The sequence below is a fragment of the Zosterops lateralis genome, assembly GCF_965231275.1.
Source record: "Zosterops lateralis genome assembly, chromosome: 1".
NCBI lineage: Eukaryota > Metazoa > Chordata > Aves > Passeriformes > Zosteropidae > Zosterops > Zosterops lateralis.
This window is the reverse complement of record NC_139762.1, coordinates 48,978,128-48,990,451: the sequence shown is the minus strand read 5'-3', so window position 1 is coordinate 48,990,451 and position 12,324 is coordinate 48,978,128. Positions and strand designations below refer to the sequence as shown.

The 12,324-nt window shown below is 39.9% G+C and overlaps 1 protein-coding gene across 2 annotated transcripts in view; it reads left to right on the top strand.

Moving 5' to 3' along the window:
* Nucleotides 1-12,324, top strand: part of ELMO1 (engulfment and cell motility 1) — a 308,416-nt gene that overhangs the window by 43,611 nt on the left and 252,481 nt on the right. Inside the window, exon 3 of one of the 2 annotated variants that reach the window (XM_083880270.1) lies at nucleotides 5,650-5,799. In XM_083880270.1, coding sequence (XP_083736396.1) covers nucleotides 5,722-5,799 — 78 coding nt within the window. In that variant the 5' untranslated portion in view covers nucleotides 5,650-5,721. Of the gene's footprint in view, nucleotides 1-5,649; nucleotides 5,800-12,324 lie in introns of those variants that run through there. The other variant, XM_083880272.1, reaches the window with a different exon arrangement.

The window sequence follows — 12,324 nt, the reverse complement described above, 5'->3', positions numbered from 1 at the left end:
GGAGAGGAAGGGTGGTGTATTTAAACTTGAAGGATCCAAAGCTCATTTTAACATAGTGTTAAATATTTCATTCCTGGTCTAATGATGCTTTATAGATCAGCAGACTTAGGGTTCATTATTAAATAAATGTTCCTGTTTGGAAGCTGATGGACTGCTCTGAACCATGGAAGTCAGTGGAGGGGGGTCAGGTGTTCCTGCAGTGTTGGTGGCTGCTGCAGTGGGGTAGCACTCCCAACCCAGGTTGCCTGCTTTTTGAGACTACTGCCTTTTTTCCATCCCTTACTAGAGTACAACTCATAGCTTCTATACAGCTTTATCTTCCATTTGTGTCAAAACCTCCACAAATTTTATTGACTTGGATCTGCTGGGCCTTTGACTCCTGTCTGGTTCAGGGGTAAATAGCACTGAGTGCCTAAGAAGGAAAAAGGCAGCATGAAAGCCTTTTTATGTACACAGAGTGTACATCCAGCCCCCTGGCTTCTCTGCCCTGTTTTCATTACTTGCAGAGATGGTAGAGCATGTTTACAGCTCCTTAGACTCAGCTGTTCAGTCATGCAGTTTAACTCCAAAAATAACTCTCTTGGGGGATATTAATCCAGCGTTGGATTATCTTTCTAAAATCGTTAATCAGACTTGGTCCCCGAGGGACCTTCCAGCTGAACTTGCCACTTAGTTTCTGTTTGCTGGGGCGGCAGCAGCGGAGCGGAGGAAGCTGATGAGGTCTGACAAGAAGTGGTTCCTTATGTAAGGTGCCGAGCAGAGGAGCTGTGCCTCTCCTCCTGCTGTGGGCCCGGCCAGGGCTCAGCTCCCTGCCAGCACCCACCTCATCCTGCTTGGCCCTGTTGCCCTCACTTCCCTGGTTTCCCATCACCTTCAAGAAATGCTGTACAAAACCTTGCCTGTGTCTGGGGGTGGCATGATCTGTGTCAGCTCCAGGTGCTGTATATGCTGCCTTTTGTCCAGGCTGGAGAAACACATGCTTTGTTTTATTAAATCCTCAAGTGCACGTGGCATTCCTTCAGTCACTTTCTCATCATTAATTTTCTTACTCGAGCTGCTCATGAAATGAGCTGGTGTGCTCTTGGACTATTACCTCTCTTCTGTAAAAGAAGAAATAAGATGTTCTAGGCTACTGTTTACATTTATGAGTAGAGCTGCAAGCTCCTATTAGCCTTGCATTTTTATTCTGTCTATGGAGTAAGAATAGAATTTATTTCTTGAGAGATGTGCTCTGAGAACTTTAAGTTATTTAAAATACTTTGAGATCTTTGTATGGAAAGTGCCAATGAAATTGCAAAACAAGTTTGAAAAAAAAGGAGTTCCACTGAGAACTGATTTCATACACGAATAAAATCCCGTTTTCCACATGCAATGCAGAGGTAGAAGTAAAAATTCAATATATTTTACTGACATTTGTGCTAATCAAATCTTTCAGAACCAGGCAGGTAAATCAAGAGTTTGCATATCTGTCTGATGTATTTTTACATTAAATTTAACATACTTTGATTTCCAACTTGGATGTTTATTACTCTTACTTAGTAGACCATGGGAACTCCTTCATAATATGGTTGAAATGCATAAATATACTGTATGTGGTAATAACAATAAATTGCAAAATTGACACTTTAACGGGATGATCTGTCATAGTTCTGCAAAATCATATTGATGGAAGAAAGTACATTCAAGTGGTAGACATGCTTTGGTTGTTGTCCTTTCCCCCTCAAATTACAAAATAGTGTGCTGATGAGCATGTAAGTTGCTTAAACATTCTCCAGTTTACATTTCCTTGCATGCATTGGGGAAAACAATGGGACTTTGCCTTCCTTTTCCTCTGACTCCTTCCTCCCCTTCATACACTTATGCCTGCACATGCATCCTTCTTGCCTTCTGATTCTGCCTTGAAAATAAATGTTGTAAAAATTAGTTGAAAAGTTGCTCTTACATGTCAGTGCTTCTCAGATCCCACTGGGAGAGAAAAAAAGAATCGTACTTGAGAAAACTCCATAACTAGACCCTTCAGCGACATCCCTATCCTTTTCACTGTTTGACTGCTGCTGGCATAACAAAAAGCAGCTGAAAACAGTTCTAGTTCTTCATGCACATAATGAAAATTGCTTACTAAATTGGAAGCATTTCAGACCAGGATTTGTGCCTTCCTTATTTTGCTGGGCAGTGTCTAACACACTGTGTACCACAGGAATAAATAGTAGGTAATTTTGAATTGTCAGCACTGTAGGTTGCAGAATTTTCTTTACAGTCCTACTTTTGGGATGACAACTAAACATTAATTTTGGCCTTTAAAAAAAGCCCCACCCAAAAGAATATTTGTTTCTGACGTTGCCTCATAGGTAGAATAAAACTAAATTATCTTTTGTATGTTGCACTGGATTCCTAAGAATATAAATTAGGAAAGAAGTCAGCACATTTGACTAGGATGTCCACTGAGAAACAGAAACAAAGTGATGATTTTATATGCTTTTAAGCATTCAGACCACATTTATCTTTGAGTTGGTCTTCTGGTGGGAGAAGTGGGACTACATCCACTTGTATTAGTTAAAGATCTGTCACTTTGCTTTGTGTTTTATGACTCTATAAGCATACGTATAGTAATAATTGTAATTATGTAGGAGATCTGTGCTAGCCTACATTAAAACTAGTCACAATGAAATTGTCTGCTGAATGCTGTGGCAGACTTCTCTTGCACCTTGCTTTGGAATGTAGGTGCTTATTTTCCCTAGCTGAATCTAATTAACTTACCATCAGCTTTCCTTGATTCTTCTTTCTTAAACCTTTCTTCCTGTGTGAGTCAAGATAGCCTACAACTTACTACAACAAAATGAGGGTTAATACCCTCAAATGCATGGGAAAATGGAAGTTTTCTGCAAATTTATTGCTGTGTAATGTTGTTTTACTTTTGTACTCTACAGCCAGTGGTCATGAATCAGTGTTTTTTCTCCAGCATTTATTGTGAGCTTTTGGAGGGAAGGTATTGGGCCACAAGTTATTTCTTCTCAGTCAAAAGAAATTGTGTTTGCCTGTGTAATAGGTGGATTCTGTGGTTTTTATAGGTCTCCCTTCTATCTCTTTAGACATGTGGCCTAGAGCTGATTTTTTTTCATTAAAAGTGTAGAAGAAACATGATGGGGGAGAAAAACCCATTGAAAATAAAGGCTTACTCAGCTGAAGCTATCCTCTGTCAAGTTTGTCTGGCAGGAGCTGCTGCTGCTGCTGCTCTTTTTGTGTTGTGGCCAGCAAACTCAGGCTCTGGCTGAGGCTTCCAGCATCCCTGCTGCCAGGGATGGGGTACCAAGCCAGGGAATGTAGGGAGTAGCCTGTCGGTCAGGCCCTGGGTGAGTCAGCCCCACTTCAGCGCTGCAGACAGTTTAATATCAAAACATGGGCAGGCTGAGAGTACCAAGGACTGTGCTGCTGAGGAGGTGGGAAACACCGTCACTATAAGTGTGGGAGCAGAAGGTCTCAGTTTCAATTGACTGTCGAGGTGGATTTACAACTCACTGCTGCCAAGAAACCTCACTTCTCTTCCCCTCTCCCATGTTGTATCACCTCTGACTATCTGTTTGACTCAAACATGGGCAAAAAAAAAAAGACCAAAAATACTTTTATTTTTGGTTTTGTTGAGCCAGTGCACTGCACAGCAAGGAGACAGCTGGCTGGAGATGCAAATGATAGGAGTTTGATATTTCGGGTAGAAATTGTGTTTACTTTGCATCTGCTGAGGATCTACAGGGTAGAAGACAGCCAAAAGTAAATGTCTGATTTTCTCAATGACCAGCATGCCATCTGCATGCTTTAATTGTGTTTATTCCCTGTTTCTGTAACATCTACCAAATGTAGACAATATCACAGTGTTTCTTAATCACATTGTTTAGTCTTTCAAGGCACTTCCTGCAATCCAGTCTTATTTATAGACCACCCATTGTCTTATTTAGTGCCTTGCGCTTTGCTTTGTGGTGATGTGCGATCCTGTCAGTGTCAGAACTACCATTGTTGGAAATAAATTGCTGGAGTGTTAAAGTTCATAAATTGCTTTTATATTATGTTTTGAGAGCCCTATGTAGAATGTAGCAGGGCTTGCAGAATGAGAGGACTGAGCCTTTTCAGAGCAGACCAGAGGCACACAGGAAAAAAGGAAAGATGGAGACATCCGGAAGGCTGGATGAACTCCCACTTATAAAAGTAGTCTGAGACAAAGGTACAACATTTCCCAATAAAGGGATGATTTCACAATTTTGTTCAGACTGATCTGAGCTCCAGCTTCTGCCTTTCTTCTGTTGAAGAAAGGTCATTAGACCAGGTTGGTTGAAGCAGCAACAGGAGGTGGTTGAAGCCTTTTTTAACTTGTACCTGTTTGTGTATTTGAATGTCTGGTATAATCAGCCAGGCTCCTCTCTTGACTTAGCTCTTTGAAAGGACGTATGTGCAAACATGTCTCCATGCTTTCACCACTTCCTTCTCTTTTTCTGCTAAGAAGAAGTGGGACTGCACTGCTGGGGATTTCTACAGCTTCTCTCGTTTCGTGATACGTGGTGGCGCTTTGCTGGGTCTCAGCAGAGCATGCAGGAAATGCCATGGTTGTTGTGGAGGGCTTGGCAAAGCAAGCAGGAACCTCCCTATCTGCAGAAGGGTACATGAGCTGCTGTGTTTGTGAACTGAGGATCTTTGCTACTAGAGAGGGTGACCTGCCACCACCGACCTGAGAGAGGGGTGCAGAAGCTTTGTTTACAAGCCCAGAGAGGCACTATACACTCTTGATAAACATTGGTTGTTGTCAGAAGGTTATAAACTTTGATGAGTCAGAAGGGACAGAACTTCAATTCTGCAAACCCTGAGGATTTGGTTCTTCGCCTTTCCTCCTTCTCTGAAATACACTGCTTGCACTATTTGACATGAGATCCTGTTGATGTTCATAATCTTGCAGAATTATGACGTGTTTATGTAGCTGATTATGTCACTGTGAATGTATAGTACATGCTTGTGTATTCACGTGTCTGAGATGTACCATACAGAAGTATTTATGTGTGGGTATCTCTGGATCTGTGAGGTGAGGATGTGTGTGCGTGTGTGTATGTATATGTGGAAACTGCTGTGTGTTCTGCCTTCTTCCTGACATACTGGTTGCTATAGTGCAGTGATCTATTTGTGAACACCCAGAAGATCATTGCTATAGTTAAAAGAAACAGTGTTTCCTGGCCATAACTTCCTGGGCATTTTCTTCTCTTGAAGTGCCAGCATTAACCGATTCGGTCACATTCCCTGGGACTCCAGGAGTGACACTGTAACAGGAGCTTTCTCTAGTTTGTTGCTTTTTCCCCACCAGCATATTTAATAATATTTAAAAATAGTTTTTCTATTTAAATCTAATGCATGCCTATTATTCACCGTACATTTCAGTGCTTCAGCCATCTTTCTAACAGGCTGCCGAGCTGTGCAGCGTGTCGTGGCATTGTGTCCTGTGTTTGCTCCTGTAATGTGTGCCATTCTCCTACTGCTGCACATACAAACACATACACATTTTCATCCACCTGCCAAGCCAGGGGAAATGTAGGAAACTGAAGCGGCAGTCCTGGAGTTCTGCCTGAACTGCTGTAATATTATTTTTTCTTTTTTTTTTTTCCTCTCTCCCTGCAGGTGTGAATGAAAGAGACTCTCTGCGGTATTTAGTGTCCAGTTGTACTGGCTCCGAAGAACAGCAGCGTCGCAATGCCCCCTCCTGCTGATATAGTGAAGGTGGCTATTGAATGGCCAGGTGCCTTCCCCAAGTTAATGGAAATAGATCAAGTAAGTGCCTGTGTACCTGTGCTCAGCTGGCCCTGTTCATCAATAAGTTGTTCTCTGCATGTTTTTCTCTGCATTTATGTTTATCTCAGTGCATGTGCATTTTCCTATGAGTTTGTGGTGTAGAAGGTGTTTTTTATAAGGGCTGTAACCCTCTTCCTCTCTTACTGCTTAAGGTTTTTGATGTGTTTAGCTGGTTTCTTAATTTGCTTTTTCTTTCTGAACAGCTGCTTGAATAAGGCATTTACTGCTTGTGTGACCCACTTAACACTTTTGTGCCTTAGTTTGTTCAACTGTAAAATTGTGGTGGTGTTGTTACTTCTGGGTGGAAAGACTTCAAATTTTTAGTCAGTGCTTTGCATTTGGAGTAGAATCATACTGAATGGCTGCAGCAAGTGCAGATTTTGGAACTTAAGTAGTAGTGCACTGTGAGCAGGAGGATCTTTGTTGTTCTGTTCAGTAATCTCAGTGGTTGTTCTGTTTACCTGGTTAGTTCAAAGTAATGGCCCCATTAATGGATTGGAGGCAGTGTACAGAAGTTAACAAATTCAAAATTATGAATTAAAAACTCTTTTTAGGAAATTGTGGTGGGGGAAACAAACAAAAACAAGTTATACAAGGGCCGTGCTTTATATTCTGGACTTCTCTGAGGTTGTTTTTTGTGGCCCATGTATTAATATTAAAAGCAACCTCTTTAATATTTAACAGCTTACCCTTAACATTTTGAAATCCTGCAGCATATTACCTGGGTAGAATTATTATTATTTCTGTAAATAATATTCAGAGTGAAGAAAAGCATTTTATAATGTCCTTAAGACCCTGGTGTGTCTGGGGAACTCAGTACATTATAAAAGTCTATTAGAGAGGAGAGCATTTGAATTCACACTGAAAATGTATTACTGAAATGGGTTAGTAATTTCTTCATGCAGAGCAATGAGTTTCACTTGTAGTTAACCTTTTTGTGGCACATGCCTGGGAAATTCCTGTGTGAAATTTGAAGAAACATGGTACTTGAGGGTGGCTGTAATCACAGCAGATTTTTATGTATTCTGAAAGCCCCCTTAGAGGAAAAGGGGGTTCCCAAGTGAAACCCAACTTTGCAGGTTGATTATTTTGACCTGCCAAACTTTTCCATTTTCATTTGCTGAAATTTTTCAGTAAGGATAGAAATCTTTTGCCTTCAGGAGTGAATGTTTTACTGTTTTATTCTTAAATCAAATGGTAGACACTGCACACTGTGTTCAGGGAAAGATGCATGTTAGTCATGATGAACCAAGTACAGTGGAGACAAAACTGAAAAAAATATTATGAAGTCTCCTTTCTAATAGCAGTAAAATAATATTAAATATATTTGGTTAAACTTACAAAAAGCTTAAAGTAACTCTCAAAAACCCCTAATACCTTATCTGTAATATTAGCTTACTTTCCGAGTACCTTGTTCTTAATTTTATTATGCAAGATTTGAAGAAGACAGGAAAGATCAGTGCTGAATTATATTGGGTAAAGCTCCTCAAACACAGCCTGCCAAGTTATCTGCAAGCTTCCTCAAGACACTTTATGGGTAGGAGGAGGAAGAAGAGGGAAAGTGAGGCCAAAAGGGAGAAGACTTAATAGCAGCCTTCTCCCGATGCAGAGAGAAAAGGAAATGAGGGAATGAAGTTTGAGAGTCCCATCCCTCGCCTTTCAGACATGGAAAGATGGGGAAGAAACATCCCTTCTTTCTACCCATGCACACAAACACATTTATTTACCTTTGTCAAGATTGGGAGCAATGTGGGAATGAACCTTGAAAATATATAGGGTGATACATACTCCGGAACACACAGCTCTGCCTTTGATTCACTTAGTGTGCTAACTTTTCCTCAATCTGTTTCCTTTAAAGCAGCTATTCAGTAGAGGAGCTGTAGTGGAGGAGATGATTCATCCCTCAGATGGCTAGCTGTCGGAGATGATAAAGGGGAGGAGGGAGAGGGATGGCAGAAAAGAGAAACGACTTACCCACTGACCAGACACTGCAGCCAGTGCCTGTGTCCCAGGTGGGATCTGCTCATTCAGTTGCCATTTGACATATATTCAGAAGATCTTAAAAACTTTTCCATGTTAGTTTCTTCTCTCTCTTTCTTACTGTCAAGCAAAACAGTATTTAAATGAATAGCACTATAATATTACTTTAAAAAACCCAGCAAAACCCCATCAGTGTAGCATGATGCCAGTTCTTTAGGTTTTGGAATGGCCTCAGTACCCTGAAGTGATAAAATACAAATACCATATAGGAAATCAGAGGAAAATCTGGGAGGTTTTCTAAGGTTGCTTATTGCATATACTTGGAAGCACTTATTTATATTCAGTTGCACATTATTCTAATTTACTTGCTGTGTATATGCATGTTTTGCTTAGCAATGAAGAGAGTAAAATATTTTCAAAGTGAAAAAATGTCACTGTGAAACCAGAACCATTGACAGTGTACTGGCAGTGTTGGGCCTTAAAAGAGCTCATGAGTATTTTTTCCACCAAATGTTATTAAACTTTACACTCCCCTTCAGATGCATGACTTCTGACAACTTGGGCTTCAGGAGGCACAGAGCCTTTTCAAGATGAAGATTCCCACTGCGTTTCTATGTGTTTGTTAACCTGGGTTCACCAAAGGTGGTTTTAAATTTAATCAGGCAAAATTAGTCTCACTCAGTTAGAGAGATTCTGTGCCAGAAAAATTAATATATAATTAAGTGCCTTTTGGAATTAGCCTCTGTGCCTGCTTCCAAGGAATGTAAAGAAAAAATTCTACTCCTTCATTGACATGTACTACTTGATGTCAGGATTTTACAAGTGCTTTTTTCTTGGAAAGTTGCTTTAAACAAGGAGGGCAAAACTGTCTGTTATTTACTGCCCTCTCTCTCTTACCAGGTGGGAACTAATTCAGTTGCAGTAAACCTGGCAACTGGCTGATGCCTACACACATTAGAACTGATTTTAAATCGTGTTCTTCTTGAGAGACAGACTTGATTGAATTCAGTTACTCTCTTTCAGAATACTTGGGGTTTATTTGGGTTCCCCCCCAATTTCATCATTTTTCTCAATTATAAATTAGAAAAATAGCATCCAGACTCTTCCCTCCTCCGTAAGTCTGTACTAGCAATATTAAAACTGTGCCCAGAATTAATTTTTAATATGAAGACTTGATTGTGCCTTTAAGAACTGTGTATACCATTGATCTTTCATGCTTTAGTCTTTCTGTCATGTAAGGGGAGGAATGGAAATGAGTTGGTGTCTGAATTTGCATTGGGATCTTTTTGTGGACGTTTTAGCAATGCAATCTGGGGAAGAAATGAACAGTAGATGCTGACTGTCTGTTATCTTTTTCTTCACTCTTCTGGCTGATTATTCTAGAAGACGTTAAGAATAGGACTGCACAGGGTCTGTAGAGGTGAACCAGGATGCTGGCTAGTCTATCCTGTCTTCTCTTTGTTTGTCCCAGAAATAGCTATTTCCTAAGAGGGTGTTATTTCTTCTGTTCAGCAAAAGCCTGCATGCTTTAATTTGTGCCCATTATGTATAATTCTTAGCTGTTGGGGGTTTTTTACAGCACAAATTATTTTAGGTAAGCCAATGCTGGTTTTAGGTTACCTGGATACTTTGTGGATTTACAGTTACACTGCTCCTGCTGCAGGAGAAGCAGCTTCCATGAGAGGCACAAGATGAATATTTGGGGACAGTGTCTATTTTGGCTTATCCCATTCAAATCCACTCGTGTGTCTGAACCCAAGTTGTACTAAAACCAAATTTCTCTAAGCTGAGGGATGAAATTCCTCAGCCTTGGAGGTAAACAAGGCTTTCCTATGGAAAGGAACAGTTTATAATTAAACTTGGCTGTAAACTTGGCAAACTCCAGGTTTGCTTTTACCTATGAGATCATTAAACATGGATTAAATTAGCAGATGTGAATCTCTACATTAGCAAAAAGAAATGGAGGGTGGGGGGAGGAGGAAAGCTGTATTTTCTTTTCAAAGCACAAATCTCATACAGTGAGCAAAATTTACAGGAGCATTGTCATATGACAATTTCATGTTAATAGAAGTACAGCCATGGGTAGAGCCATGGAGTGCTTTACAATAATGTTCTCTCTAAAGTTTAGACTTACTCAGCAAGTTTATCTTTTAAGAGTCTTTTTCAAGTTGTCCCTTCTCTTCTGCTAGTGTCATTTTAATTGGTTTTCTTGTCTTCTTCATAGAAGTCATTGTACTTCACTGCATATTAAAAGGTCACCAGTAAGATTTTGGGTTTTTTTAAAAGGAGCTTTCAAACCTAAATCTGGTTTCAGACCTAAATCTGGACCCTTGGGGATTGTTAATTGATTAGTGTAGTGTTTCTCAAACTGTGGGGAAAAAAAGTGAAGTTCAAAAGGGATTGTGAAATGTTTAATTAGAGAAAAGTGGCACGTCGCTTCTGCCTTGTGTGTAGACTAAGAATAGATACAATTTCTGCAAGTACTGTCACTAGTAATAGCAGTATACCGAAACAATCCTGGCATCACGAGTCTAAATGTATGCAATATTAGTGAGCACCACCATTGTTCAAGCAGTGATCAAGACAGGGATATTGATATCTCACTGTCTCACCCTACTGTGAAGTGTTGTTCTCTGTGCTTCATTCTGGCTCCAGACTCTGACTCCCTCAAAATCCAGGGGTTTAGTTCTTAAGGGAATGACAGAAGAGGCTCTTGCCTCCTTCCCACAAACCTGCAAATTTATAGGAACTCTTACCAAGAAAGTGTAATGGTACTGCAGTAGCTGGAACTAGTGATGATTTTTTGTATGAATATTGCTAAGATTTCCCACAGTATTGCACATCCTGAGTTTATAGTAAAGGGAAATGTCAGTGCCTTTAACAGCTGACAAGATCTCAGTTTCTTGAAAGTAGAGGACTATGAAGCAGCTCATGAGGAGAGGGGAAAAAAAAAAATAAATCTAACACTGACTTATAAAAACGTTCCCTGCCTGGATTTGCTAGCAGCAGCTCCTTTCTGTCAGATGGGAGAAGGAGCCAGTGCTCGAGGCCAGCCACTGCAGCTGTATCTTAGCCATTCTGAAAGAAGGATGTCAGTTGCTGCTGATGGAAGACTTGCCCAAAGATGGATGAACCAAAAGGTGGCTATCTTTTCAAAAAGAATTAAAAACCACTTTGTTGTCTTAAGCCAGTTTGTTAAAGGTAGGGCTTATTTAAAATCAGTGTTTAGGTGCCAAACAAATGCTTTTGGAGTTTTATTGCTCCTTGTTGTACCTGTCATATTTCAACTTCACAAAATTGAATGTGAAACTGATCGTAAAGCAGGTGCTCACTGGCATATAAACATAGTGAAAATATTCTTAATAGAGCTGGTAAAAAAATCCTATCTATTATTTTTATGTGGTTTTTTTTTTCTATTTTCTTTGCTGGACTAATGAAAGGTCTCGATTTTTACTTTTATTTATTTTGCAAAAGCTGTTCAGCTGCAAGAATAACCTTGGAAAAAATAATGCAGATGTTTTAGTGCATTGGATATAATTCAATGCACTGACACACTTGTATACATAGACAATGCCTCGTTAACATAATGAACCAATTGTTAAATACAATAGAGTTTGAAAAATATGATTCCTTTTCTTAGAGAACTGTGGCATTGGAGTAGTCATCATTAGAGCCTCAGCTCTTTGATGTGGTGGCAGCCAGCCAGCATGTATAAAACGGGCAATGTTATTGTCACATGTTACATTTTATTAGTCTGGCTTGTCCAAAGCCACATTCCCACTGGCTGGCTGGAGTCTTTCAAAGCTGCAAACTTATGTCCTGTGGTGTGTGTGGCTGGGACCTCATCACTGAAAAATACATAAAAACTCTGTCTTGCTGCTTCTGTTTAGTACAGAGGCAGCAGCAAGGCCTGATAGGTGGAAGAGGTAATGCAGAGAACTATGCAGAAGGTTTAGACATTGTAAAAGAAAGGGAAGATGAGACTAAATAGAAATGTTTTGTGAATTGCAGTCTTATAGATGTTATTTATGGTTTCTGCTTGGCATTGTCCTCTGGGTTAAGAGCCATAAGTTCAATACAGTAGACAGGATTTTGTTGGTTGGTTAGCTGTTTGTTTTTTTGTTAAATAGAAGTGCAAATAGAACTAGGATACACGTGAGGTCTATAAAACTAATATCCTAGTGTTCGTGATCTCCAGTATAAATGATGTTCAGAAAATAATATATTTAGAAAGAGATAAAGCACTTTTTAAATTCTCCCCTTGATTTTTGTGGGTTTGTGGGTTTTTGTTTGGTTGGTTTGGGGTTCGGTTTGACTTTTTTCATGTCTGATTTTACTAGCTCCATAATTCTTGCCAGAACCTCCCTGTTGGAGCCTGAATTTTGCTGCCTGCAGCTGATGGCATTTTCAAGATGAAGGCTAAACATGACTTTAAGGTTGTTGCATCCATAATTTTTTTTTAACTATCAGCAGGAGTCCCATCTCTTAAGTTAATTCTGCTCTTATTTATGGGAAATGTGTAAC